This window comes from Hippichthys cyanospilos, chromosome 20 (genome assembly GCF_059441005.1).
Source record: "Hippichthys cyanospilos isolate Australia breed blue-spotted pipefish chromosome 20, RoL_Hcya_1.0, whole genome shotgun sequence".
Lineage (NCBI taxonomy): Eukaryota > Metazoa > Chordata > Actinopteri > Syngnathiformes > Syngnathidae > Hippichthys > Hippichthys cyanospilos.
In genome coordinates this window covers 741,537-762,557 of record NC_142388.1, presented here as the reverse complement: position 1 = coordinate 762,557, position 21,021 = coordinate 741,537, and the positions used below count along the sequence as shown (strand labels likewise).

Below are 21,021 nucleotides of genomic sequence, written 5' to 3'. Positions count from 1 at the left end.
ATTGAGAATTTTGTGGAGGCCCAGCTTAGCGTCGGGTCACTTCATTTCAGTTTTTGCAATTTTGTTTGGTAGCATTAAGGAGCACTATCAATTGTTTCCACAGGAAAGTTTACTGATCGTGATGAAGGCTATCAAGTCAACATTGTCGATGGAGTCAGGACAGTGTTGGTTAAAGAGAAAAATCGCCAACAGGCGGAAATATGCCTCTCGAGGACTGGAGTTGGCCACCCATGCTTGAAGGTAGGAATTCTGAGTATTTATTTACTTATACAAAGAAAAAGCACAGTCTTCTCCTTTGCTGATTGATTGGATGAAGACAAATGTGTGCTTCTCCTTCTCTGTGCCATTGCCAGTGAGACAAAAAGACGAGAGGCTTTCTTCCTGTTAATGGGCAATGTATCTGTATACAAATGTTTAAATCACAATCCTATCAATTCACTTAAAAGTTCAAACAAATACTGCACCCATTGTGAATGAAGCATACAAAGGAGTGTCTGACAAAGTGTGAAATGAAAGTCTCAAATCTGATATATGAAAATTGTGGCAACCTTTTTTTTTCTTTTTAATGCACTGGCCCTAATCCTCTTCCACAGAAAGAGGGAAACAATGCATATATTCTAAAAATATAAGATTCCGCCCCCACAGCAGTCATGTATGAGCACAATGCCAGTTTTTTTGTCTTCACTCTGGTCTCTGATCGCTGGACAGAGTTCCGAGGAGCGAGAGGGGACATGGTCAGCACAGTGTCTCTTTTGTGTTACCGTGATGCTTATGTCGCGGTTTGGCCGGTGGTACCGCGGCACCCAAACTTTGCTCCGTCAAGTCCTCGAAGGAACGCGCCGCTGTCCCCTGCGGCCGCCCAAAGGCCTCTTGCAGCGCCGCCTCGTCCATGCGGGCGTCCTCGACGATCGTGGCCATCCGAGGGCTGTCCGGGGGAGCGGGGCTGGACGCCTGGAAGCGTGAGTTGGGCGCTTTGAAGATCCGCACGGAAGCCGAGTCCAGGCTGCTCAGGAGTTCCGCGTTCTGAAAGGTGAAACGGTCTCGGTTGAAGGCGTGGGAAGTCGGGAAGTGGATTTAAGCCTGCTTACGCTGGGAAAGAAGAGAGACTTGGTGGTCTGCTCGTACTGCCGATCCACCTTCTTGTCCTGAGCAACAAAACGAGCCATCAGTCATGTGATCAGCATCCTGAAAATTGGGGTGCGGTGGGGTTCGCGCACCACGCAAGAAAAAGATAGCAAGAAAAAGATGGCGAAAACTCTTGACTTCCCCGAATTCCCATTTTAAGTTGGAAATCTGTCTTAAACATTAGAATTCTGATTTTAAAGTGAGATTTCTGAGAGTGGCCAGATTTCTCGTTTCTCTGAATTGTGAGAATAAAAAAAAAATCAGACAATTCTCACTGTAAAGTCAGATTTCTGGCTTTAAAATGAGAATTCAAAGAAGAATGTTTAAACAGTCACAAAATTCAGACTTTATAGTCACAAACTTCGTATTTAAGGGAGAATGGCGGGGTCCACGTACCACGCAGTGCACTAGTACGCTGAAGGGGATCCAGAAGAGCAGCGAGAAGGCTACCACGGAACCGACCATGTTATCAGCCAGGAAGGTGGCAAATGTGTCGATGTCCAGTTTGTCAATGAAGTCCCACAGTCGCTCCACCACGTCCTGCACCTGCTTCATGCACTTGCCCTACAGACGGAAGCTGTCACCAGGCGTCACGTGACCGACCCTTGCAAAAATCGTCAAAATCTCACCGCTCCATCGCAGAAGCCCACGGAGCAGGGTTTGCCTTTGCGCAGGAACAGGAAATCACCCTCCGGATCTCTGTAGGGAGCGCATACGCCGCCGCTCCCGCGACAGCAAACTTTACAGGAAGCGGTCGTCTCTGCAACGGCGACAAGAAGACGGTGACAAACAGAAGGACGGATCGTAACGAGGCTCGGGCTCAGAATACCGTTGCAGGCGCAGGGCTCCAGCTTGAGGACTGCCAGACAGAAGGGGACGCACAAGCCGCCCTGACACTCGCCGCTGTCCAAACAGGGGGTTTGGTCTGGAGCGTTCTCTGGAGGTGGACAGTCTTCACTCAAACCTAAAGGATGCACAAACATGGAAACGTAGGCATGTGGACAAAAGCGGTGGGAGGAAACCGGTCTGGTCCCGAGATCTCCAGGTGCTAGGGGTTCTCGAATGCTTTCACGTACCCGTAAAAGCGCTTCATGGAGGTAACATGTGTTACCTCTAGGCACATATTTTTTCAGCATTTCTAGGAGATAGCTTGAGTAACACTGTCATCATTTTTACAGTTACGAAGGCCCACCTAAAGAGCCAAATACACACTTGCGGCTGACCTGTGCAGTAGGAGCGACCCTTGCATGTGGCATCAATGGGCTCCTGGCAAACCTCACCCGCGGCCTCCAGCTGGCATTTTCTGCAGCACGGGCTGTTTCTGTCACTGCAGGGAAGTACCAACGTGTGCTAACATTAGCAACACGCTAGTGTTCTTTGCACACTAACACACATAGCAATGTGCCAGACCAGTATTGGATGCTAACATTTGTCATTGATACTGTTTTTAGCACACTAGCGTGAGTGAGATGCTTTTCTTAGTTACAAGCTAACATTAGCCCTTTTCTGACATTAGTAACATGCTAAAATTGGCCAAATGCCCCTTTTAGTGATATGCTAACACTAGTAATATAGTGCAGTTAACAACATCTTAATCCTACTGATTAACAAAAATACGCCGCAAGCTATCATTAACATCATGCTGACATTAGCAACATACTAGTGTTCTTAACACACTTCCCACATAGCAACGCACCTGTTGCTGCACTACTCATGTAGCAACATGCTAATGTTAGGCACTGACATTTGCCAAATGATAGTGTTATTAGCGCACTAGCATCAGTGAGATCTTTTTTTAAATTACATGTTAACATTATTGCTACTGATACACAAAAAAACAAAAACATCACAAAATAACATCTTGTTAATATTAGCTATATTAGCAAATAATATTTGTGAGATTCATTTTCTTAGTTCCATGCCACATTCAGCTTAATTACCAGGGTGCTAGTTAGCCAAATGCAAATTTTACTGATAAATAATAATGTTGGATGTTAGCAACATATTAAGGCTAGTCGTCGTTTGCTGAAATTCGCCACATGCAAATGTTAGCTACATGCTAAGTTTAGCAATATCCTTGGATGCACGTCAAGCTCTCAAGTTGTCATGGAGACTTTTAGGTTGATTGGCAGGCGTCCATCGCCAGGGTGAGGAAGCGGCCTCTGACCTGCATCGCGCTCCCGGTCTGAGGCGGCATTCGGCCGTGCAGCAGGGGTCAGAAGTTATGTGCAGCAGCCCGGGATCGCACTCCTCTCCGGGTTCGACGCGAGAATTCCCGCAAACGTTGACAGTCCGTTCCTTGAAGCACGACGCCGCCTTGGAGCGCAGACGCTTCACGATGGAACGTTTGGAGCACTTGGAAAACACCTACATACACACGTGGAACTTTTCCACCTTGTCGTTGAGGTCGGGGGTTTTCGATTTCCCTTGCTGTCGAGGTGCGCAAAGTGTGCACGAAGTGAGCTAGCGATACCGACCTTGTTGTTGAGGTGGTCTCCGCTCACGGCGATGGGGTACATGACGTACTTTCCTCCCTGATCCTCTCGGGGGGCGCAGTAGGGGATGTTGTCGGGGTCGTGCTCCGCCCCGAAGTTGTGACCCAGCTCATGGGTGGTCACCAAGTCTGCTTCCTGCGTATACGGGTCGTACCCGGGGTCACGCCAGCCGAACGACGCCGTCCCTCTAATGCTCGCCGGCAACGGGCGGACCTTAGTGAGGATGGTCTTGCCGTAGTTCTTGGTGCTGGTGAGTCCGGTGTTGAGATAGATGAGGCGGCGGGGGTCCGAGTCGGCGGCGGCCGACGGGCAGCCCTTGGAGCAGAGCCCGCCGGGAATGTCGGCCTTGACGGGCGCCACGTACGCCAGGCCCAGCGTTCCCTCGTCGAAGTCCTGGTAGGTGAACAGGTGCGCCAGGCACACGTTGGCCGCCTTCTCTGACACGTCCACGCTGAATTGCTGTGAGCGCACATGCATGCGGAGAGTCAGCCAACGGACATTTTTCCGTCCTTATGTGGGCGCGCCCTAAATTTAAGGCCATAATACTCACTTTGGGGGTTAGGGTTTTTTTTCTCAAAATTTCCACTTAGAAAACCTCGGAATACTTTAAAGGCAGCATTTTCAGAATTCCAACTTTGGATCAGAATTGCGACTAAAAACTCAGTAGTCTCAGTATTCTCATTAAGATTTAGGGATTGTTCTCAGAATTCCGACTTTATTCTTAGAATTCACGCTGAGAATTCTGAGAATAAAGTTGGCGCTCGGAATTCTTTAATCGCTTTGAAGAATTCTGACTTTCGGGAATTCTGACTCAGAACTTGCAGCATTATGATCTCAGTCCATAATGCATTAAATTCAGATATTTTACTTTGAGTTTTTAGAATTTTGATTTGAATTCTAATAATTCAGACTTCAAAACAGTCAGACTTCTGAGAATGAAGCCAGAATTCCGACGTAACAAATGGTTGGCGGGATTCTCACTTTTATCTCAGACTTTACTCTGGAATTTTGTCAAAATTCTCAGGTTTAAAGCATAAAAGTGAGAATTGTGACAATGTCAGTTCTTAGAAACAAAGTCAAAATTCTCAGACAGCCAAAATTCTGAGAAGAAAAGTTCTGACAAAGCTCTGACTTCAAACAGGATTCTGAGATAACAGTGAGAATCCCGCCAACCTTTTATTTTTGCCAAGTGTAGCGTAAGTGTGCCAAGCGTGCTGTATTTTTGACCTCCAGGAGCCTTTTGACATCCCAGACGTCTCGACCCTCCACGGGACTTCCGGCCATGTTGAAGTGAACGTCTCCCGGCTCCACGGCCGTCGGCGTCTTCTCGATGATGATCTGAGGCGCGCGCAAAACGCCTCAAGCTCACGCGCTCCGTGTGCCGCACTGCTCGTGTGATCGGCGACCATTAAACACCTGCTGGATTTGGACGCCGTAGCCCGAGAAGTCGTCGTCCCACGACGTGTTCCTGTAGATGTCGTCCACCCGGTCCATCAGCTCGATCTGCGGGGCCGCATCCGATTTTGGTGAGCTCACGCACGAAAACGAAACCAGAAATCGGTCGCACCTGCATCTCACCAAGTAGTTGAGAGTGGTGCTTTCGTCGCGGCGGCCCATGTGTGTGAAGAAGCGATGGTCGGCCACCAGCAGCAGAGGACACGTGTTCTTACTGTGAGGGTGCACGTCACGCCGCGCGCGCCACGCGCACTCTGGAGCACATGCCGCCACAACATCAAGTCGCAACTATTTTTTTTAATATGCGATTATTCAAAAAAGAAAAAAAGAAAAGAAAAAGCGGCCCATCATTTTGAATTGTAAAAATCTTTATTTCTTGGGCTGGCAGTAAACGAGTGAACTCATTCACTGCCATTATAGATGTCTAATTTGCATTTTTCCTAGGCTGCCAATGAATACGTTAACTCAATCACCACCATTGACGATTATAGATGTCAAATTTATATTTTTACCGCCATTTTCACTGCCATTGGCGGCTGTAGACGTCAAATGTCCTTATTTTCTGGGCTGACTGTAAATAGGTTAACTCATTCACTGCCATTGGCAGTTTTAGACTGCTATAGATATCAAAGATCCGTTTTTACTGGGCTGGCAGTGAAAAAGTTAACTCACTGTTAAGACGTTCACTGCCATCGATGGCTTTAGAAGTCAAATTTCGAGTAAGATGACTCATTCACTGCCATTGACAGCTATAGACGTCAAACAGCCATTTTTACTGGGTTGGCGGTAACTACGTTTATTTGATAATCGATTAGTTGTCGGTTAATAGCCGCAGTCTAAAGTCAGGTGCGCGCGAATAGGAAGCGACATCATTACGAAGTGACAGCATAACTGACGACATCGCGCGGGTGACGCGATTCTCACTATCGTACCTTCTTCGTCGTCGTCATGTCCGGTGGCGACGCGGCGAACGCCTTCGGGTAGGAGGTGGCCGGGGTCGGAGTTGACGTAGCCGCAGACGGACGGACGGCGCGGTCGACTCATGTTTCGGATGCGGTCCGAGCGGTAGACCAGCAGGCGGGCATCGCTGGGCCACGTGAACCTCCACAGAGGCTGAAACCACAACAACGGCAAAGACTCGGAAATCGTTCACTATAATCACTCCCGACAGAATGAACCGATCGATCGGACGACATGCGCTCACCTCAATGTTAAACTCCGCCTCTTGCGTGAGGATGCGCGCGGAAAAGTCGCCATCATCCATGTGAGCTTGAACGCGTGAGTTTTCCTCTCCTGCGAAGATGGGAGGGGAAAAAAAAAACAAAACAAAACATAAGAATGATGTCAGAGCGCCCCCCGGTGTCAACAAGCCAGTTTGACCAATGACGTGTCCGGTGAAGAAGGCGTGGCGATTCACGCTCAGACTTCGCTCGCCCTCGACGTCCACCACCCAAGCGGAAAAGTCCTCGGTGAAGATGTGCTCATTGGTCCTCAGATAGAGACGGAAGTTCCTGTCAACGTTCCGTCAGCGTGTTATTCAAAATTGACCGTAGAAAAAAATCCTGTTTGTTTACCTTCGCAACGCGTGAAAGCTGATTTCTTTCTCCACGTGGGTGGCGAGCAGGTCTCGGCGGTGGATCGAGTGTGCGTGCACGCTGGATGGCGACAGCACATCAAAGTCGTCCAACATGGCGTTCAGAGACGCTGAGGCCCACAAAAAAGATTTTGAGTTCATTCCATAGGAAAATCAAGCGGCATTTCAACCATCACTCAAAAAAAATCCTCCCAATTTTGATCTTTCTTGTGTTTGTAATTGAAAAGTCCAGAGCGCAGAACCGTTTTGTCTGCCATTCATGCAAATCGTTGAATTTACTAATTAGCTCATTTTTAAATTACTGATTTTTAAAATGACTAATCAAAATGATTTACCATAAATTTTGGACATGGTTTGAACTCTGTTATTTATAGTCCAGGGTGGCTTATCTGCAGTCTTTTTTTTTTTTTTTACTAGCCGCCAGGGAGAATCTCCCTTAATAGATGCAACCGAGCATGTTACTGTTGTGTTGGTGCAGTATTGTGATATGATTGGCTGTCTCAGCAGGAAGTACTGATGCTTGACTTGGCCATTATGCTAACCAAGGCAGGCAGCACTTAGTGTGAAAAAAAGTTTGGTATCTTTACTGATTTTTGTTTAAATAAAGTATTACATTGTGTAATAATTGTTATTTTGAGAGAGAAGTTTTCTTTTTTTTATATCAGTTGTCAGTAAATTGTTATTCTGTAGTTTTCTCTTTTTAGTTGAAACTAATCTAGGAGTTTGTCTATTGTGACCTTGATTTTTATCAGCAATTTATGAAGAAATGTGGGGAATCCCAAAGGCTTCTCTTAACATACTTTCTCTTGCAAGTTGATGCTTCTTTTTAAAGTTGATATGTATAAAATATTTTTTTGTTTGTTTTTTCATTATGTTTGTTGCACCTAAATTTGTCCAGACAATTGAGAAGAGATTCGCAATGCCGAGCCCAATAAAACTACAGTAACACCAAGTTTAGGTATAAATTAGTTATACGCACTAAGATCACTAAGACCCATTCGGCTAAGTATATCAACAGTAAGATTATATACAAATATGAAGTTTAAAGGAACATTTAAGCTGTACGATTATGTATATTTACAGTTTGTAAGACTTACAGAGTTGCGGATCTTGAGAGTGCGTGGAGGCTTGACTTTGAGTGAAAGCCAAGAAAAAAAACTGCATCAACAACATCTTGACTTTGTTTTGGACGGCACCGAAACTCTAAACGCGGCGATTCATTTTTTATGTTAAATCGGATACTACATTTCAATTCTTTATATTTCCGATTCAGATGGACTCTTTCGTCATAGGAAAAGAAAGAAAAACCCCAACAAAACCAGGAAGACGCGCAACTGAGCAGTCAAGCCAAAGAAAAGCAGGCTTGCCCAAAGCGGAAGCTGTTGTTTGTGGCTTCAATACAAAAGAAAATATTCGTTAAACAATTGATTTTATTTCCAATCAAACAACGGTTTGTGGTCGTTTTTTTTGTCATGAGTTACATTTTAAAAGTGATATAAATTCATAAGTTTTTTGTTGTAAATAAGTATTCAATACGAGTCGGTCTAAAACTTTTCTTTTGGAATACAATGTCGTCAAAGTCGGTATTTTGAGGTCCTTTGGGCAAAACAACCAAAAACTGTGATTTACCCCAACATCATTTTTAATCCGATTTCATTTAATATTTAATGGTGAAGTTCAAGCATTTATGCGTGACGCATAACTCGTGAACTTCTGCGATGAAGACAAATGGATCGCGGGATCGTCCATCTTGTGCGCGACATCTGGAGCGAGTCTATTTATAAACTCTGAGCTCATGTAAATCCGCTTTTAGCTGCAAAACGCCTGCAACTCACACAGCACGTTATCACCATGAACTCGCAATCAACAATCTAAGTCAACACCACAACGGAAAAAGCTCCCATTCGCAGAGTTTATATTGCTGTGTTTCACCAGTTTTTTTTGAATACTCAACTCCATTTGATTCACTAAAATCAATTATAAAACAAAATACATTTAATGCTTGTGTGAATTTAAAAAATAATTGCAATTGACAAAACGCCAATCCGAGGTTGTAGTTCTCACTTTCTCCTGTGGGTGGCAGCCGTTCTTTTAGTTGTCTAAGAAAAAAAACAATAAAGAAGATCATTCTCCAAAAAAAAACAAATTTAAGCGCTACGTGAAGAGCTCCAGGTGTCGGAAAGTGTCCAAATTCATCAAGTTGCAGACTTTATTCAGGACAAATGGACGAAGGATTGACGGTTTGTAACATTTTCTTTTCGCTTCTTCCATTTTACTTTGTATTTAAATGTTTTCACGTTATCTCATCGCAGCATGCTAATGTGCTAAAATGAAAGGTCGTCATTATACAGTACTACCCACTGGTAAAATATTAGGCGTTTATTTGTGCAACAAAAGAAGATTTGCCTAGAACTGTTCCTTAGTTCCTCACAGTATGCGAACATCAATTTAGGGCACGGATAGTTGGAAAATAACAACTCAATTGTCATTTTTTTCTATGTAGCCTATTGTCGAATTGATGAAAATAAGTCTTAAAATTGTAGAAAGCAATTGTAGAACTGTGTGTGTACGTGCAAAATGCCAAAGATGAAATATTCACATTAGAGAAGTAATATCAGACTTAAAGACGATTCCTGTGATAAAATCCAAGGCTTGCTAAACACAGAAAAGATAACACAAAAATAATTATATGAAGAAAAAGATCTCAAGTTCAAAAAAGTAATAGTAAAAATTCTTTGTTTAGTAATGGCGGTGAGGTGATGTGTGCTTTGTTTTTTCATTTAAACGCATAAGAAATAGAAATCGGGTGTTGGGAATCAAAGAAGACTTACAAAAGAAACACTTGACATTCGGACCAAATATCTCACAGTGAAGAAAATTATAGGTATTGTTTGCAAGTAGTTGGAGGCTTTCCTGACAGATCGGACTTCCATCTTCATGTAGCGGAGACCGATGACGCGCGACCAATGATGCTTGACCAATGTTTATCTCCTGCAAATTCAGGACGGCTTCGATGATGTTTGTCAGCAGTGCGGCTCGTCGGCCTGGGGTGTGTCAGACGAGGGGCGCTTCTTCTGCCTGTCGTGTCACGACGTCATCGATGTGAGCTGCAACAAAATGTCATTGTCTTTACCAAACATGATGGCTGCCCGTTTTGGAATATTTTTTTCCCGTAATCTTGACACGCATGTCTATTGATAAAAGGACAAGTAGTTCTGTAGCTCGTTGCTTTTTTTGAAGACATTTTCACACGACAACTCATGAGTTCTTTTGTGCTCAGAGGCATCAAGAGGTGGAGTCGATGTTGTACACGCCGGGATCGTCGCAGGTTTCCACCATTGGCCGAGGGAGTCGATCAAAGAGGCCGGGTGGGTGCTCTTGTTGTTTTCTCTTCTCCCGTCAGCTCTGCATTTATGTTGAATTTTAAAACACTTTTCTGTATTTTCTTCTATTGTTTTCTAATGCTTGAATTTATGATTTTTTTTTTAATCCCAGAAGTGGGCATTGAGTGGCTTGTCACCCAAAATTAATTGAAATTCTCAGTTATTATTATTCATCACTGGCAACCGTTTTAGAACATTTTGACGCCATCAAGCGTGAACTCGCAAACTGTGCTTATCTCATTACGCGGGCCACATAAAATGATGTGGCCTACCTGATCTGGCCCCCAGGCCTTGAGTTTGACAGCGGTGCTATCGAATGTTCTTTGTCATTCAGACCAGAAGATTATGCAAAGGCTCTGACTTGGAGTGGTTTTGAGCTAATTTCATTTTTATCATTTATTTTACTTATATTATTGTCTTTAATTGTTTATTTTAATTAGTCTGTTAGCCTTCATCGCCTCATCTTTATCATTTATCATTCAAGTTTTAGTAGACTATACATCCATATGTTATGTACACTCTGTTCACATACATGTTCGTGTTCAATTAAGTTTAACAAAAGAACATGGGAAGCAGGTACCGATATATAAGCCTAGAGCGCCTTCTTGTGGTTGTCAGAATGAAAACTGAAATTATATTATGATCTATTAATACAGTAATTTCACATATTAGGTTTCGCTCCGGAGTATTAGCCACACCCACGGCCAAACTGGAAAAAACAAACAAACTGTGATTTATAATCCAAAAAAATACAGTAATTGATGAGTATGCTTGTGTATGGCTGTGAATGAATCAATTCTGAGCTCTCGTGATGTTTGCGTGTGCGCGCAGAGCAAAAGTGTCAGTGGCTGGCGTGCGAAGGCTTCCAATTCATCCTGATGAAGCAAGCCGACGCGCTGATCGAGTTGGGTGTCGCCTCGAACTTCAAGGTGACGTGCCGGCGGCGGCAAGAGTTGCCGAGTCGGCGCGTAGTAACCACGCTGCGCCACAGGACGACGTTTTGTGCCCGCTGTGGCGACGCTTCCTGCAGACCAGCGAGCAGGCGTACACGGACAGTCCCGGCAGTGGCGCCAACTTCCAAATGGTGAGGCTTGTACTTCTAACCGGGTGGGGGACACGGGCTCAATTTCTCCATTGTTCTTACGTTTAATTCAGTAGTTCTTAAATAAACATATGTAGAGCCACTTTTTTAATCAGGGTTTTTGCAGGTATCTCCACATCTCCACATTGTATTCTTGTGACACCTTTGCTTCCCATCATTTAAAATAAGAACTCAGTTTATATTTTGGGTATGGTAAATTCCAAACCAACGATGGTTCTAATCTCGAAAGGCCGTGGTCCCCACTGACATTGATTTTTTTTATTTTTTGTCTTTAGCGAGCTGTAGATTCAGAATCAGAAGGTGCCGCCGAGTCGTCCTTCCTGTCTGCTAGCGAGACGGACGGCAAGACGTACCCGCCCAGCATGATCGCATCGCAAACGAGTTTGTAAACCAGCCGTCGTTTTTTGATACTGAACAATTCCGCCATCTTTCCGCGAATTAGATTTCAAAAGATTCCAAAATGGAGTGGTTAATGCATGTTGCCACAGATTTTGCTGTGCTTAATATTCCGCGCGAACTGCACATATGTATTTGAACCCAGCTGCAGACAGGAGCTGGATAGGACAAGTAAAAGTCTTTATATCCTCCCAAGACTTGGCCTATTCATCATTTGGTTTGGTTTTTATCTTCTAGTCCTTGTGCACTTAGTAGAGGACAACATAGCCTTTGATTTTTCACACATTTGTTGTGTCCGTTTGGTCTTAGGAAGACAGCAAAGGTAATTGCACCCATCCTGGTGGGCACAAATGAGTCCGCCGGATCTCAGGGGGATATAAAACATTTCAAAGTACAACGGAAAGCCGGACTGGAAGATGGACACAAACATCTATAATAACCTCGTTGAGCGGGGCTGGAAAAAGCGGGGCATTGACGAAAACTAGACCAGGAAGGAAACTAGGAAGTCAACTTGATGTTCTAGAGCTAAAGTTTTTCTTAGTGTAGTTATAAGACTCCCACTTGACCCCCCACACCAGGCTAAGCGCCTCAGTTCATGCTATTGTGTTTTTTTTTTTTTTTTGTCACCCAGACAGCTGCAGCGATTGGTCCACGGACTCCCAGGACAGGTCCGCCGGCCTAGCGGCTCGCCACAAGGTGCGGCGCGGCGCCATGAGCATGGCCAAAACGCTGGCGCTGATCCATTTGGCGTTGGTGTGGAGTCGCCAGGCACTGACGCTTGGAGACTTGCGCAGGTAAGCCACGAGTGGCGGAGTTTACGCATCCTCCTCAAATAAACCTGTAGCTTAAAGTCCACTGGATTCCCCAATGAAAAAACGCGTCCCGCCGCCGTGGTCTTCAGGCTGGCCAATGACAACCACGTCCCATACATCAACGCCTGCCGGATTCTCCCCGAGGAGATGAAGCTGGACAGCACGAAGGCCTCCATCTTCATCGTGGATGTCAGGCCCCCCTCCACGTGCCCTGCGTCCCGACGGCCATCTTTTTCAGGTCCTGACTGTCGCGTCTCTCCGGCAGAGCGTCCCCACCCACCGCGCGCTGCACCGCGAGGCCCAGTCCCTCGTCCGTTTCCTGCAACTTCCCGCTTTCCCTCCCATCCGCCGCCGGGACCCGCTGCACCCGGCCATGCTCAGCCTGCGCTATCTGGCTGACGCTAACCTACCCGGTATGCTAACGTACCAAACATATTCCATGCGCGCTTTGATGGGTCGGCCGGCCCTTTTGATTACATTTGAGCTAAGGCCGCGAGTAACGATTGTTTAAATTGTTTAGTTGATCATTTTGTCAACGAATCGATTCCTTCACTTTCATTCCTTCGTTCAAAAATAGTAACTTTTTTTTTTGGGTTGACGCTAGAGAAAATGTGCTAACTTTTTTTACGATTGGTTCATTGGTTTGGTCTGTAAAGTCACATGACTGGTGAAAATATTGATTATTGTTAAGGATGCCTCCTATGCACAGGTGCGGCTTTTTGGGGGGGAATTGTGGTTATCGATTAACAAAAATATTTGTCAATGAATTTGATAGATTTATTTGTCTATATGCCCCGCTACAACCAATGATCACTTTATTGTGGCAATGCCGATTATGTGGTCCCTGCTAGACGAGCTCCACCTGTGGGTGTGCATGCTGATGGAGCGCGGCGGCACGGCGGACGTGACGTGCGGCGGTTCGGGACCTTCCGACCCCCCCTCGCTGCCCCAGTTCGAGATCCGGGCCGCCGCCCTCATCGTCGTCACCCTCAAGCTCCTTTTCGGCCTGGACGACCGCACCGAGTGGTGAGGTCGCTTCCCGTTTCCTCTGCCGTTCCGCGCGCCCGACCTCACTTTTGACCTTTAGGGATTTGTCGAACGCCTCCGGCGATCCGGAGACCACGACGGGAAGCGCCTTCAGCCTGAGGCGCTGGTACCGTCTGCTGCGCGCCGCCATGCAGCGAACGCAGAGGGCGCAAGAGCGCGCCGCCGCCAGGTGAGACGCGGCGGCAACGCGGGCCCGGCGCCGTTGTGTCCTCACGTTTTCCACTACGTGCCCCCAACAGGAAGCGTTGGAAGGCCACGCCCCGTTACGCAAACAGGAAGCGCAAGTGTGTTGTGATGAAGAAGAAAAGTAAGGCGAAACAAACATCCAGAGTGGGGCTGCAACTAACAATGATCCTGATAATAGATCAATACGCTTTTGTCTATTATTGATAACTGATTACTTCCCAGACCATCAACGAATCCATGCGTGTGTGCGTTTTGAGGAATGGCCGAGCAGCTGACGTTGTGCTTGGAGAGATTGGCGGGCTGCGACTCGAAAGGCGCCCCCCCTGCGCCGCCGTCCTCTTTCACCTTCCGCTGGGGGGAGGCGGACGACGCCGACGGCCCGAGTCTGCGCGGCCATAAGCTCCGCGTCGCCGTCGCGCGGAAAGGGGAACTCCCGAAAGCCATCAACGAGACGTATTGGCACCTGCCCCTCCGAGCTTGCGAGACGCGGTAAGCCCGCTTCGGGTGCGCGCGCTGACCACTCTCAAATTAACTTGAAAAACTTGAACTACTTTAAGTTTAGAACTAACTTATTTCGCTGAATATTGATTTCAAAAGTAACTTTGTTACTTTCAAAAGTACTTAATTACCTTTCTGAATAGTTGACTTTGAAAGTAGCTTAGTGACTGATTGCTTGATTTTACAAGTGATTTTGTTACTGATGACCTCATTTAAAATGAGTTACTTTATTTACATGACTTTAAAAGTAACTTTGTTCTTTTTCCGATTTATTTTAAAAGTAACTTAATTACTTTATTGATTACTTGAATTCAAACGACTTGATTTGAAAGTAATTTATTTTTTGTGCGGTTTGCTTGACTTGAAAAGTCAACTTTAATCGAAGTGCATGTTTAACAGTTGTATTAAAAGGTATACTTCTTTATCATCTTTTTGTACATTTCGAAAAGGCTAATAAGGTATTTTGCTGAATTAATTTGATACTTTTATTATTTTCCATGTTGAATCTTCAGCATCAAAAACATATTTTGCGACTTGCTGTGGTTGCTCAGAGCTGACGCTTTCTGGTCATGTGATATACGCAAGCTGAGGTGTGATTGGTTGATATGCTGACGACTTGTGATGTTATTGTCAGTCAACAGCAAGTGCCAAAATGTGTTTTGAAAGAAATTAATTGCACACGAGAACTAAATTTATCAAATTAATAGTAGACACAATATCTGTGTTTTAATGCAGAAAATTGCTAAATAAATAAATGATCCCTTTCAGGGAAAAAGTGTTTGTTTTTTTTTAGTCATGTACTTAGTCCGTGCTTTTGATTGTTGCGTCTGTCATGTACGGCTCCATCTTCTCTCGTACAGGAAGTGCGGCAGTGGCTGCGTAGCGGCGGCGGCGGAAGCCACGCTGCCACGATCCTTCATGTGGTTGCTGCAGCTTTTCTCCTTCCTGCTGCAAGTCAGCCGCATTCAGCTGCACCAGGAAGTTCTGAACATAGAGAGGCATCTCTTCCCCACCAAGGTGGGAAAAGCAAACAGGACACGGTCGCGTGGACTCGTTTCACAGACAGAAAAAAAGACAACGTGAACTGTTTAGTTTTGCCAAGGTGCGCCTCTACCACCGTCTCGTGGCCAAATAGAGCATAACGTGCTCACTATTTTTTTTCCCTCAGAATGTAAGGACGTTACAAAAATGTGCTTTTTAGCATAATTCGTAAGCGCAGTCCTCCTTCAAAGTACACCTTTAAACATATACAAGAAAAGCAAAAAAATGACCTATGTTAAGTAACTGGAGGTCATGATGTCATCACATGTAGACTGATTATTTAGGCAAGTTGAACTGCAACATCTGGACATGTCCGACCCTCTTTGCGCAGACAGCACACACAACTCGCGGTGGAGGTCCTAAAGTGGCTTATTAAATAGCTGGTAACCATGGCAACAGGGTATGTTACATTTGTGTGTCTGTGTGTGTGTCTTTGTTTGTGCTTCCCGGAGTTTGATTATTGGAAAAAGCTGGGATTGAACCTCGACCCCTATTTTAATGTGCACACTTGACTGAACACACGTGCACGTGTGTTTTTGAGTGTCTAGCCACCCACCCGTCCACCCGCTTGCCTGTCAATTTCCTGGCCAGGCCAGACGGAACTCCGCGGGGAGAATTGAAGCGGGTTCTTTGTCTGCCTCCCACCACCCAACTGGATGACGCGTCACGTGATTCGTGAGTTTTAAGTGCAGCAGCAACACACAACGTGTGAGCCTGAGCATGTCTTAAATACGGTCACTGTGTATACATTTTCCTAATGTGTGTTATGAACGATTTTTTTACATGAATTGAGTATTTTATTACCATTGCAGTGTTTTTATTACTGACGTTTTTGTTGTTAAACATCGCTAATGTTTTATTTGTGTTCAAATTACAGATTAAAAAAACACATTTTCTAATTTAAAAGGAGGAAACAGATTAGAAGCAATGTTGTTAAATTTGACTGCTTGGTATAGCGGGTAGGTTATAATGAAAAGAGACCCGTATTAATTATCCATTTAATATGAGAGAACAAAACACAAAGGGGAAGAAATGACTTTCATTTAATTCTTGATAAAAGTAATTTAATATTTTTTCAAGACTATTGTTTACACAATTCAAAGCTGCTCGTTTGAAATGGATTAGATCTCAGTAATATTGGTCATTTTAGTAAAGGTGATATTGTTTAACACGTCCATGTTTTGCGTGCGTAGATCTTACAAGCATGTATGTTTTTAATTTGTTTCTCCCTCTATTGTGTTGTCAAGCGACATGTTAACGCCTTGTTTTCCTTATCCAGAAATGCGCGGGCACGTGCCGGCGGCGCGCAACGTGCGCACGCGCGGGTTCAACTGAGTTCATTGAGTTTACCGTGACACCGCTGACTCATTGGCTCCGCCCCCCCGACAGCCGTGAACCTCGCCTCCGGCCAATGGCGCCTCTGCCCGCCCGCGACCACGCCCCGCCACGCTGTCTATTGGCCGAGGTTTGCTACACCTTTGCTTCCGATTGGCTAACCGTCAGCCGCCGTCCACCTTTTTTTTTTTTCCTCGCTCTTCTTCCTGTTGTTTTTTTTTTTTTTTTTTTTCTTTTTTTCCTTTGGCGCCTCCGCTAAAGCGAGTCCAACCGCCCGGCTGGCCGGGGCATCTTCCCGAGCAGCTTCTCCGCCGCTTGTCCGCACCTCTCGCCCCGCCGTCCGCCATGCTGCTTTCTCGCCAGGTGAGTGTGTCCAAGAGCAATCGTCCGGGTCAAATTGGGACACGCGGCGCGTTTCTTCCAGTTGTCTCGTACGCGGAGGGGCGGGTTCATCTCAGGTCACTTAGTCTCCATTCCGCATAATGCGGACAAGAATTTCATCCTCATGATCAATATCACCATCTTCACATGTTGACGATGAATTTGGACATCAGTAAACATCAATATTAATTCTTGTCATTTTTCGGGGTTGTCGCGTTTTTGCGCCTTCGCTTCTCGCCTTGGAGATTCTGGGTGTGAATCTGGGCTGACTACAAATAATTTCACTTTACACAGAGCTTCTTCCTCTAAAACCAAGAAATACAAATATGACCATGGATCGCGACAGGTCCTTTGTTTGTCTCTAAATTGCCTGACATTAAAAGGCCATCGTCTATTGTTTGTCTTTGTGCCTGGTGACCAATCTGCTGTTTGTTTGTAGAGACCAGTCTTATTTTTTTTATCTATATGCCATGATAATACCTGGCGACCAATCTGTTGTGTGTACCCCCAATTTAACTACTGGACATTTGTTTACCCTACCTTTAACCCAGTCAGTCAGGCTAAGATGGAGTTTCCCTTAGTTTGTGTTTTTATGAAAGCATTTTGTTTGACTTGATTAACATTTTTTCATCTTAGGTTACAGTGTTCCCCGTTTATCATAGAGGTTACATTCCAAAAATGCCCGCTGGCCAAAACCCGTGAAATTGATTACAGTATTTATTTTTATATTTTGCTATTGTTGAATATTATTTATTTTTATCCCTTATATGTGTGTGTGTGTGTATGTATATGTGTGTGTGTATATATATATATATATATATATATATATATATATATATATATATATATATATATTTATTATATAGTTTTTTTGTTAAATAATAAATATATTTAAAAAATGTATATTTTTTTTTGTCTGTTTGACTGGTTTGAAAAATAGCGAGGTAAACCTGCAGTAGAAAAAGTTATGGTCATAAATTCAAATCTGTGGTAAAGTGAAGTTGCAATACCTGAACCGCTACGTAGCAAGGGAACACTGTATTTCTTTTTTTTTTCTTTTTATGCATAAACTCCTTGGGGTGTGAGCGCTTGAATTTTCAGTGAACATCCTGTCAGATGGCCACGCCCCTTCATCGTTTAAGAACGTGGGCGAGCTATTACAGACTCTCTCAATGTTTTAATGTGTTGAGCAATGAGCATACAAAAAGGAAGCGACATCATCACATCGCGCGCTTTCGTCGAGCATACCGTAAACTTTGACCTCCCGATCTCCAGGTGGACCTGGAGGCAGCCGAGGCGCTCGTCAGCATGAGCTTCTGGGGTCAAAGTTTGCCAGAGCCCCGCCCGCTGACGCCCACCTCTGACTCGTGTGACTCCGCCCCCTCAGACTCACAGGACATTGATTCGGCCAATGAGATGGCTGCAATGTCGTCACTGGTGAGCGCAACGACCACTATTGACATTTTGTTCTTTTTGATGGTTAGCCAGCGTTTAGGAACACTTAAAACATGAAATGGATTGTAATAACGCTCAAAAGGTATTTGCCGATCTCATAAATGATGACATAATCCGTCCTTGCAGTGCATGACTCCGCCCCGCAGTCCCAGCTTGGGCGAGGCAGACGGCGTGGCGGCCGTCCCGCTCCGCCCTCCCGGCGACTCCGCCCCCGGGCCAAAACTTTTGCAGGATAGGGCCACCGCAACGCCGATCGCCGTCATCCGCCACACTGCCGACAGCCTCAAAGCCCCGCCCCCCCCCGTCGCCAGTCAGAATCCTCAAGCGACTCCCCTGCATTCTTCACCGTCCTCCTCGCCGCCTCCTCCCTTCATCTCCCCTCTCCTGTGTCAGCTCGTCCCGGTGAGCGGGCCTCCCGGCCTGGTGTCGGCTTTGGTTCCGGCACAGGGCGTCTCCCTGCTGAGCTCGGCCGTGCCCCGGGGCGCCGTCGTGCTCGTGGTCCCGCCCGCGCGGACGCCGATGGCGCCCGGCGGTGCCAAGCTCCTCCCCCTGGCGCCCACGCCCGTCTACTCGCCGTTGGGTTTGAGCGGGAACGCCGCCCGGGACTTGTCGCGGCGACGCAACTACATATGCGACTTCCTGGGTTGTCGCAAGACTTATTTCAAGAGCTCTCATCTAAAAGCACACTTGCGAACGCACACAGGTAGGTGACATCAACAGCTCCATTGAATGTCTGTGCGTGCGCTGTGATTGGCTGGTAACCATTCCATCCGTAGAAACATCAAAGGTTGAAATTAACCCCTCAAAAAATATAGATATTTATAGTAATAGAATAGAAGAGACTGCATTTTTGTCATTGTCGGTACACAACAAAATGGGGTGCACTACTCCAGTTGGTACATATTAAATAAATATGAACAATGAGTGGAATCAAAACAGTGTAAAAATCTATAGGAACAATATGAACTGACATCACAATTGCTCCGTCTCTGATTACTAACTATGGCTGAACTTGAGCTTGTGATTGGTTGTGACTAGAGACCAAAGTGACTGATTTTCAGTCAACATCCAGTGACAAAATGGCTACCCCTTGAGATGGATTGCAAAAAAAAAAAAACCCACACGTAGACTTCTATGCTGAATTCATCCAACATGTTTAGCGGGGGACATTTTTTACTCCACTTTTCCTTTGGGGAAAATAAATAAAAGATTCTTTTTTTTCGGCAGGCGAGAAGCCGTTCAACTGCCGCTGGGAAGGCTGCGACAAAAAGTTCGCCCGCTCCGACGAACTTTCCCGCCACCGCCGCACGCACACGGGCGAGAAAAAGTTTGTCTGCGGCGTGTGCGCTCGGCGCTTCATGCGCAGCGACCACCTGACCAAACACACGCGCAGGCACGCCAGTGCCAAGAGGCCCGCCATGGCCACCGCCATGGCCACCGCCGTCTCCTCATCGTGGACCGCCGCTCAAGACTCAAGTGCAGCCATTCCTGTCACCCTCAAAGTTAGCTCAGGTTGGGCTAAGGGGGCGGAGCCTCAAATATGCTGAATTGTAAGTAGCTCCCTCCCTCCATTTTCTTTTTTAATTGCAAATCATTAGAATTTTTCAACTTTGACCTCAGGCCACCTGTTAGCTGCTGGCTAACATTAGCGTCAGAAGTGCTAGCATCATGCTAACACAACACACATCTTTTTATACGTATAGAAAAAACTAGGAAAACATGTCGACAATGCTAATGCTAGCATGACGGCTAATCAAGGTCAATAAACAAGTGTGTCGTGTTTGGACTAAAACACACGACGTAAAAGGCGCCTCACTCAGGATTTTTTTTTCCCCATCTATTTTTATGACAACGACAAGTCGGCGCCCAGCTGACACAACTTCACATTGCACTCGATTTTTGAAACACTACTTTTTCTACTTTTTTTCTGTCGCATATGTATTCAAGATGTTTACTTTCTGTTTGAATAATTTTATGTGGCAATCGTGTACCAAAGCATAAGTGTCGTGCTTGCTTCTTAATGACATGCATACGTGATTGACTGTTTATGAATGTTGTGTATTAAGTAACTCCACCGTAAACTATTCTCACTGTGATACTACCTACTACTTCTTAATATTATTTCATGAATATTTGGTTTATGTAGCCAAGAAGAAAATACCTCATGTTATTGCTTGTGTAAGGAATTAAGTTTTTTTATATAATAAACTGTACCACATGACAAAAACAAGATTATTGCTAGCATGGTTTACATTCAAAACTCCATCTGTTTCTTTGACTACCAAAAAACACTTCAAAATCTTGTAACATTTATTGACTATAGGTGATATTTTTTTAATTTTCTGTTCTAAATATAAATTAGATTTTATTGTTCATCCCAAAATTATTGCGAAAACTGTTGAATACTCGGTGACAGCGCGGATGTGACGTCATACGCCGCAATACCCCAGCTTCGCGTCCTTTGGCTTAACAGTACCTAGTAACAGCGTTCAACCAATCAGGAGGCAGCTTTCAGGGGGTGCGACCACTGAGAGACCGATCCCGGAAAAGCGACGTCATTATCGGTATAAACCGCGCCTATTTGCCTTACTGACCGAATTCAGCGGAACAATAAATGAATGTACCCGAACGAGACAGCGACCACTTGTGGCCAAAATCAGCTTAAACAAAATTATTTTTTAATAATAGTAATAATAATAGTGGTTATTATCATTAA

At 45.2% G+C, this 21,021-nt stretch overlaps 3 protein-coding genes and 1 long non-coding RNA gene across 8 annotated transcripts; 3 read left to right on the top strand and 1 right to left on the bottom strand.

Moving 5' to 3' along the window:
- Positions 1 to 91: 91 nt before the first annotated feature.
- Positions 92 to 8,012, bottom strand: adam17b (ADAM metallopeptidase domain 17b). Of its 2 annotated transcripts, XM_088403797.1 has the most exons (17): positions 7,767 to 8,012; positions 6,650 to 6,779; positions 6,456 to 6,586; positions 6,280 to 6,368; positions 6,008 to 6,188; positions 5,199 to 5,329; positions 5,037 to 5,123; positions 4,848 to 4,958; positions 3,834 to 4,079; positions 3,603 to 3,755; positions 3,293 to 3,492; positions 2,349 to 2,452; positions 1,955 to 2,089; positions 1,755 to 1,885; positions 1,522 to 1,689; positions 1,089 to 1,145; positions 92 to 1,023 (listed from the first exon to the last, which is right to left on the bottom strand). In XM_088403797.1, the coding sequence occupies exons 1-17, from the start codon at positions 7,840 to 7,842 to the stop codon at positions 736 to 738; spliced, it is 2,418 nt and encodes an 805-aa protein (XP_088259923.1). In that variant the 5' UTR covers positions 7,843 to 8,012; the 3' UTR covers positions 92 to 735. The 2 variants fall into 2 exon arrangements, with proteins under 2 accessions (XP_088259923.1, XP_088259922.1); XM_088403796.1 differs by having other exon boundaries at positions 6,280 to 6,586.
- On the top strand, positions 124 to 7,384 carry LOC148406816 (uncharacterized). The gene is made up of 3 exons (XR_015863856.1): positions 124 to 240; positions 4,854 to 5,146; positions 6,060 to 7,384. It is a non-coding gene; the product is annotated as an uncharacterized LOC148406816 (long non-coding RNA).
- Positions 8,013 to 8,723: 711 nt separating the features above from the next.
- Positions 8,724 to 15,526, top strand: taf1b (TATA box binding protein (Tbp)-associated factor, RNA polymerase I, B). 3 transcript variants are annotated; one of them, XM_088402869.1, is made up of 14 exons: positions 8,731 to 8,909; positions 9,673 to 9,771; positions 9,950 to 10,037; positions 10,884 to 10,981; positions 11,044 to 11,136; positions 11,430 to 11,535; positions 12,182 to 12,344; positions 12,452 to 12,551; positions 12,628 to 12,775; positions 13,214 to 13,388; positions 13,450 to 13,578; positions 13,649 to 13,716; positions 13,853 to 14,084; positions 14,954 to 15,526. In XM_088402869.1, the coding sequence occupies exons 1-14, from the start codon at positions 8,892 to 8,894 to the stop codon at positions 15,174 to 15,176; spliced, it is 1,740 nt and encodes a 579-aa protein (XP_088258995.1). In that variant the 5' UTR covers positions 8,731 to 8,891; the 3' UTR covers positions 15,177 to 15,526. The 3 variants fall into 3 exon arrangements, with proteins under 3 accessions (XP_088258997.1, XP_088258996.1, XP_088258995.1); XM_088402871.1 differs by lacking the exon at positions 14,954 to 15,526 and having other exon boundaries at positions 8,724 to 8,909; positions 13,818 to 14,025; XM_088402870.1 differs by lacking the exon at positions 12,452 to 12,551 and having other exon boundaries at positions 8,729 to 8,909; positions 11,430 to 11,539.
- A 140-nt stretch (positions 15,527 to 15,666) lies between these two features.
- Positions 15,667 to 20,537, top strand: LOC148406813 (Krueppel-like factor 11). Of its 2 annotated transcripts, XM_088402873.1 has the most exons (7): positions 15,667 to 15,809; positions 16,414 to 16,599; positions 16,731 to 16,832; positions 18,126 to 18,287; positions 18,432 to 19,008; positions 19,533 to 19,632; positions 19,699 to 20,537. In XM_088402873.1, the coding sequence occupies exons 2-7, from the start codon at positions 16,546 to 16,548 to the stop codon at positions 19,850 to 19,852; spliced, it is 1,149 nt and encodes a 382-aa protein (XP_088258999.1). In that variant the 5' UTR covers positions 15,667 to 15,809; positions 16,414 to 16,545; the 3' UTR covers positions 19,853 to 20,537. The 2 variants fall into 2 exon arrangements, with proteins under 2 accessions (XP_088258999.1, XP_088258998.1); XM_088402872.1 differs by having other exon boundaries at positions 19,533 to 20,537.
- The last annotated feature ends 484 nt before the right edge of the window (positions 20,538 to 21,021 follow it).